The sequence below is a fragment of the Impatiens glandulifera genome, chromosome 3 (genome assembly GCF_907164915.1).
Source record: "Impatiens glandulifera chromosome 3, dImpGla2.1, whole genome shotgun sequence".
NCBI lineage: Eukaryota > Viridiplantae > Streptophyta > Magnoliopsida > Ericales > Balsaminaceae > Impatiens > Impatiens glandulifera.
This window is the reverse complement of record NC_061864.1, coordinates 9,172,201-9,178,200: the sequence shown is the minus strand read 5'-3', so window position 1 is coordinate 9,178,200 and position 6,000 is coordinate 9,172,201. Positions and strand designations below refer to the sequence as shown.

General features: G+C 33.1%; 2 protein-coding genes across 2 annotated transcripts; both read left to right on the top strand.

The window, feature by feature from the left end:
• Positions 1–477, top strand: LOC124929660 (zinc finger A20 and AN1 domain-containing stress-associated protein 6-like). Its single transcript, XM_047470062.1, has one exon. It carries the CDS (start codon positions 1–3, stop codon positions 475–477), a length of 477 nt encoding a protein of 158 aa, XP_047326018.1.
• Positions 478–1,877: 1,400 nt separating this feature from the next.
• Positions 1,878–5,500, top strand: LOC124931641 (DEAD-box ATP-dependent RNA helicase 18). The gene is made up of 11 exons (XM_047472155.1): positions 1,878–2,305; positions 2,553–2,789; positions 3,168–3,428; positions 3,512–3,591; positions 3,681–3,786; positions 3,892–4,005; positions 4,219–4,317; positions 4,413–4,499; positions 4,589–4,695; positions 4,783–4,926; positions 5,010–5,500. Exons 1-11 carry the CDS (start codon positions 2,042–2,044, stop codon positions 5,281–5,283), a joined length of 1,773 nt encoding a protein of 590 aa, XP_047328111.1. The 5' UTR covers positions 1,878–2,041; the 3' UTR covers positions 5,284–5,500.
• The last annotated feature ends 500 nt before the right edge of the window (positions 5,501–6,000 follow it).

Below are 6,000 nucleotides of genomic sequence, written 5' to 3'. Positions count from 1 at the left end.
ATGGAGAATAATAGTATGGAACCTCCGATGTGCGCTAATGGCTGTGGCTTTTACGGATCCTCTGAAACTTTCAATTTCTGCTCCAAGTGTTACGCAAGTTGTATTCAAGACAGGATCATCTCATTCCAAATCACCAACGACAAAGATAAACTCGTCGATGTTCATTCTTCTTCTTCTTCTTCTGTTTCAAATTCTATCATCCTAGGGTTACCGGCTCAAGATCTGCCGCCGCCGCTGCAGCCTGACGTGGTTGTGTCAAAAACGGATTGCAAGAAACCTGCAACAGCTCGATGTGGATGCTGCAGGAAGAAGGTAGGGTTACTTGGATTCAATTGCCGATGCGGAATTGTGTTCTGCGGTTCACATAGGCATCCGGAAACTCATCAATGCAAATTTGATTTTAAATCCGGCGCCATTGATGATTTAGAGAGAGCAAATCCTTTAGTCAAGTCTGATAGGTTACAAGATAGAGTTTAATTCTAATTCAACTTTCCTCTATTTTTTATTTCATTGCTATTTATTTTCCATTCCATACAAAAAAAAAAAAAAATTAATATATAAAAGTAAATAATTAATTTTATTTTTTTGTTATTATTTTTTCCTGTTGCATAAAAACTTTATATAAAAAGAAATCAATAAATTATTTATTGTCACTTCTTTCAATTCATTCATTGTCTTTATTTATCTCATGTGTATAAAATTATTATATAACTTCAAATATATTAGGTAAAATAAAAAATTATCAAAATTTTGTTTGTTTAAAGTTACTGAATTCCTCAATCTAATATTATGGTCAATATGATATTATGGCAATTCTTTTATGATCAAGGCTTAATAATTTAAGGAATAATTCGGGTGGAGTTTTCATCGAGACAATTAACGAGTTTAGCAATATTAATCTAAACTAGTATATATCTCGTGCATTTGCACGAGTAATAATATAAAAAACCGTGAAAAAATTATTACGGTAAAATTTTTATGAGCGGGTCAACCCACAATCCGACCCAAGTATCCATTTACTCTCACATATATCCAAATTAACCACAGCACTCGACCCGACAATCCGGACACTTTAAAAATTAAGCAATTAGTTAGTTAAAAAGTTAAACTTATATTGTTAAAATGTAAAGTGTTATTAGCCTAGTTGGTTAAAATGTTGTACTTGTTTTTGTCAGACACTTTAAAAATTAAGCATCATTATATATATATATATTTTTTTTTTAGAAAAAAAAAACTAAAATATATATATATATATATATTTTTTTTTTTTTTTTTTGACATTTTTTTTTCATCAGTTTAAATGAGTTGACTAATTTCAACTCGAAATAAAAATATACATCACAATAACCTTATTTCTTGGCCCTATCTAATAAATAAAAAATAAACTCTAATATTTATAAAAAAAAACTCATTCATAATCCCGTGAAATCCTCTTTATCAAATTATTTAAACCACAATTTTTCAAATTATAATTTGAAATAGGTTGGTTCATAATTTTTTTTTATAGATAATTTAATTCCATTCTTAATACTCATTAAAAAAAGTATGAAAATTCTTTATTTTTGTTAATGTATAGATATTAAATTAAAAAGAATGTTACAAATTATTAGTTAATTTACAAGAAATATATATATATATAACTATCTATATATATTTTGTATATATAATTATAATAAATTAAAATTATATATATATAATTTTAATTTAAAATTATATATATATACAGCAAAGTTAATGAATTAGGTTAGAAAAGAAGAACCTAATTTTTGTGTACCCTACCCGATTGAATAAAAGGGTCCGGCCCAATTTCCAACCCGAGAGAGAATCAAATTTGCGGCTTCCATCTTCTTCGCAAAATTTCAGCTAATTTATTTTCAGTCTTAAGCGGCAGGCACTTCTATCTTATGCCTTCAGCGACGACGACGAACACCCAATTGAAGTGACTCAACACATAATCAACATATATACGAGGAATTGATTGTAGTAGAATCTCTAAACCCTAGTTCAAAAACAGGAATTTCTAGCGCGGCCAAACCCAGTTATGGCGACGATGGTCGACAACAAAGCATTAACAAGCAAGCGCTTCTCTGAACTCAAACCTCCTCTCTCACAAACTGTCCTTGACACCTTGACCAATTCGGGATTTGAATTCTGCACTCCAGTTCAAGCCGCCACTATTCCCCTTCTCTGCAGTTTCAAGGACGTGGCCGTTGACGCTGCTACCGGTTCTGGTAAAACCCTAGCCTTCATTGTCCCCCTCTTTGAGATCCTCCTCCGTTCCTCCACTTCCCCTAAGCCTCACGAGGTCATCTTCCCTCCTTCTCTTTCTCAATATCGCTTTGCTTTGGTTTCTAAATTTAGTAAAAATATCAGCTTTGTTGATGAACGAATAAGGAGCGGTAACATTCTGTTGCTTCTTGCTTATGTAGATTGAAATTTGTAAAAATCAAATACTTTTAACACTATTTATATTTCTGGAATAATGCCAATTTGAGTGAATATCAATCATATAATTGGGGTGTCTGAAAGTTAACTTTTTGGAATAACAATAGGTAATGGGCATTATAATATCACCTACGAGAGAGTTGTCGATGCAAATATACCAGGTAGCGCAGCTTTTTATTTCTACATTGCCAAATGTTAAGTCTGCACTTCTTGTCGGGGGAGTGGATGTTAAATCAGACATGAAGAAGATTGAAGAAGAAGGTGCAAACTTGCTCATTGGAACACCTGGTAGGCTATTTGACATCATGGAACGCATGGATATATTGGACTTAAAGAACTTTGAGGTATGTTGGCAATTTTACTTTTGCGAGTATGTGTGTGTTTTTCATTCTTACATGTTCTATCTATTATGACAGTGATTGCTCAATCTTACATATATAGTTATGGCTTCAGAAGAGCCATTATATCGTCAAAGATTTTCTATAGTTGTAACTGCATCTGGATTGGACTAACTTTAGATAATACACCCTATTTCCAAACGGGATCCTATCCAGATCCACACCTGAAAGAGAAATTCATCTGAAATAGTGTTTCCAGTTAAATCCAATACGTGTCTTATTTGAACCATCTTATGTGTGTATCTGCTGAAGATTAATTCAAGGTGAAGGAATTTTATCCTCCTTAGATGATACCTTTAAAGGTGGTGCTTGTTTATTTTCCAGATATTAATTCTAGACGAGGCGGATAGGCTGTTGGATATGGGGTTTCAGAAGCAAATCATGACAATTATATGTCAGCTACCAAAGCTTCGGAGAACCGGCCTTTTTTCTGCTACACAGACGGATGCAGTCGAAGATCTATCCAAAGCAGGATTAAGGAATCCCGTGAGGGTTGAAGTTCAATCACAAACAAAATCTGTCATGGATTCCTCATCATCCAAATCATTACCCTCTTCAAGGACACCATCTGGCCTCCTTCTTGAAGTATGGGTCATTTAACATTTATTTTTGCTAATCTGTTTTATTTATCAATATATTTCTTCATTAATGCTTGTTTATTGGTTTAGTATCTAGAATGTGAAGCAGAGAATAAACCATCTCAGCTTGTTGACATCATTGTGAAGAATAAGTCCCAAAAGATTATAGTGTGAGTAACATTAACACGACATATGGTTCTCAATTATGATTCATAAAAAAATGAATACTCAAATCATATAATTTGATCCTATTATGCAGTTATTACATGACCTGTGCTTGTGTTGATTATTGGGGGCTTGTTCTTCCAAAACTTTCTGCTCTAAAGGGTCTTTCACTGATTCCTCTTCATGGAAAGATGAAGCAGGTAGGGCCGAGAAGTGTTAAATTTTCGATTTATTCACAGTTTTACATTTTATTAGGAAAATCATTATCTGGTTTAATTTGAATATCCTTCTATTCTCCTCTCCAGGCAGTAAGAGAAAAAGCATTAAATTCGTTTACATCACTTTCAAGTGGCGTTCTGCTATGTACAGATGTTGCTGCACGCGGGCTTGACATTCCAGGCGTCGATTGCATAGTACAGGTGTCTAAATTGCATTTATTGTTCAATTCAATTAATTTAATTTTACGTGGCATACCTCTATTATCTTATCCCCACATAATTCTTTGATTTAACTTAGAAAATGTAAGTTACAATTGTGAGTTCATGTTATAAGTTAATTGTAAGTTAGAAAATTGAAATTTCCACATAAATTTAAAAAGTACACTAACTAAATAGGATTAAATTTTGGTACAGTATGACCCTCCTCAGGATCCAAACGTATTCGTACATAGAGTTGGACGAACAGCACGAATGGGACGTCAAGGAACTTCAATTGCCTTTCTTTTGCCAAAGGTTCAGTATCGTTTATCGCGAGTGATGAATTTTGCTTGTTTGCTCAACTGAAGTTGACATGCTTCGGTTATTTGTTAATGTATCTATCTGTGCAGGAGGAAGAATATGTAGAGTTCTTGCGAATAAGAAGGGTTCCACTTGAAGAAAGAAAATACATTGAAGCTCCCGATGTTGTTCCTCAAGTGAGCATCAGTCGTTCTTCTTTCTCCCTTATATTCGTGATGGTTTGCAGTAATGGGTTTTCTTTTTTGTTGTTATCATTATGTTTTAGATACGGTCTGCTGCAAAAAAGGATCGTGATGTGATGGAGAAAGGACTGAGAGCATTTGTTTCTTACATACGTGCTTACAAGGAGCACCATTGCTCTTATATTTTCAGGTCTGATTAAAATATAAAAAGGAATGAATTGTGGATCTTTGCGATTGATTGACTCCCCCTTATATGTATTATTATTATTATGTACAGATGGAAAGAACTTGAGATTGGGAAATTGGGAATGGGTTTTGGTCTGTTGCAGCTTCCATCAATGTCTGAGGTGAAGATCAATTCACTTTCTATTGAAGGCTTTACTCCAGTTGAAGACATTAATTTGCAGGAGATTAAATTCAAGTAAGGATATATGCTTTCTTGCTTCCCTATCATGGTGGATGATGTGTACTTGGCTTATAAAAAATAATGGTGTTTCGATTTAGGGATAAATCTAGGGAGAAACAAAGGAAGAAGAACTTGGAATTGAAGAAAAATAATCCACGAGAGCCAAGGGTCCAGAAATCCAAGGCATCATCATCAGCAAATGGTCCTGCTTCAGTTATGAAGAAGGAAACAGCGAAGAAAAGGCGTGCTGTTCAGTCGGTGGAAGATGATGACGAGATGGCTCGTGAGTATAGCTTGCTGAAGAAGCTTAAGAAAGGAGCAATCGATGAAAGCCAATTTGCGAAATTGACAGGAACTGAAGAGTTACTTTGAAGAAGAAGGAAGATTCGTGATAGCATTTTTGGGGATCTGATGTTTTGCAAATGACTCAAGGAAACAGTGAAACTCAGATTTAGCAGTCGACGACGAGGACAGTTTTTTTCCGGTAAGACATGTTTGCCTAATAAGGTGAACAAAATGATGTACAGGTAACTACTAACTCATCAAGTGTGGCTCAATAGAGTTTTTTAGATCAAGTTTTGTAGTTTATTATTGGTTGTTAAATTCTCAATTGAAATTTTGAATCTTTTACAAATATTTGATAAAATCTATCTTTGCTATTGAATTTTTATTTTTACTGAATAATTCAACTTATTATTAGCAGAAAATAATAATAATTCAACTAATTATAAGATAATGATTATGGAATTAGGTTAGGGATATGAGATGATGAAATGTCAACATTCTCATTGGTCCCCCACCTCCATTTATAGAGTCCAATCAATACCTCCATAAATAAAAATTATAAAAATCTATAAGATAATTAAATGGTGGAGATGTTATTTTCAAGCAATATATACTATATTAAATTCTTGAAAAATACAAACATCACATCTTCACACAAATTCTACTTAAATATATTTATTTAAGGCTAATTTTATTGAATCAAATTATTTCTAAAATTTAAAAATTTATAAAATAATTAAATGGTTGAGATGTTATTTCCAATCAATATATCATTAAATTCTTGGAAAATTCTAACATAAAGTC

Excerpts from the sequence above, each read along its gene's own strand:
- LOC124929660 (XM_047470062.1), top strand. The coding sequence starts at position 1 with ATGGAGAATAATAGTATGGAACCTCCGATGTGCGCTAATGGCTGTGGC.
- LOC124931641 (XM_047472155.1), top strand. The coding sequence starts at position 2,042 with ATGGCGACGATGGTCGACAACAAAGCATTAACAAGCAAGCGCTTCTCT. Across the intron at positions 2,306-2,552 it reads CTTCCCCTAAGCCTCACGAG|GTAATGGGCATTATAATATC; the intron begins GTCATCTTCCCT and ends GAATAACAATAG. Across the intron at positions 2,790-3,167 it reads TGGACTTAAAGAACTTTGAG|ATATTAATTCTAGACGAGGC; the intron begins GTATGTTGGCAA and ends TTTATTTTCCAG.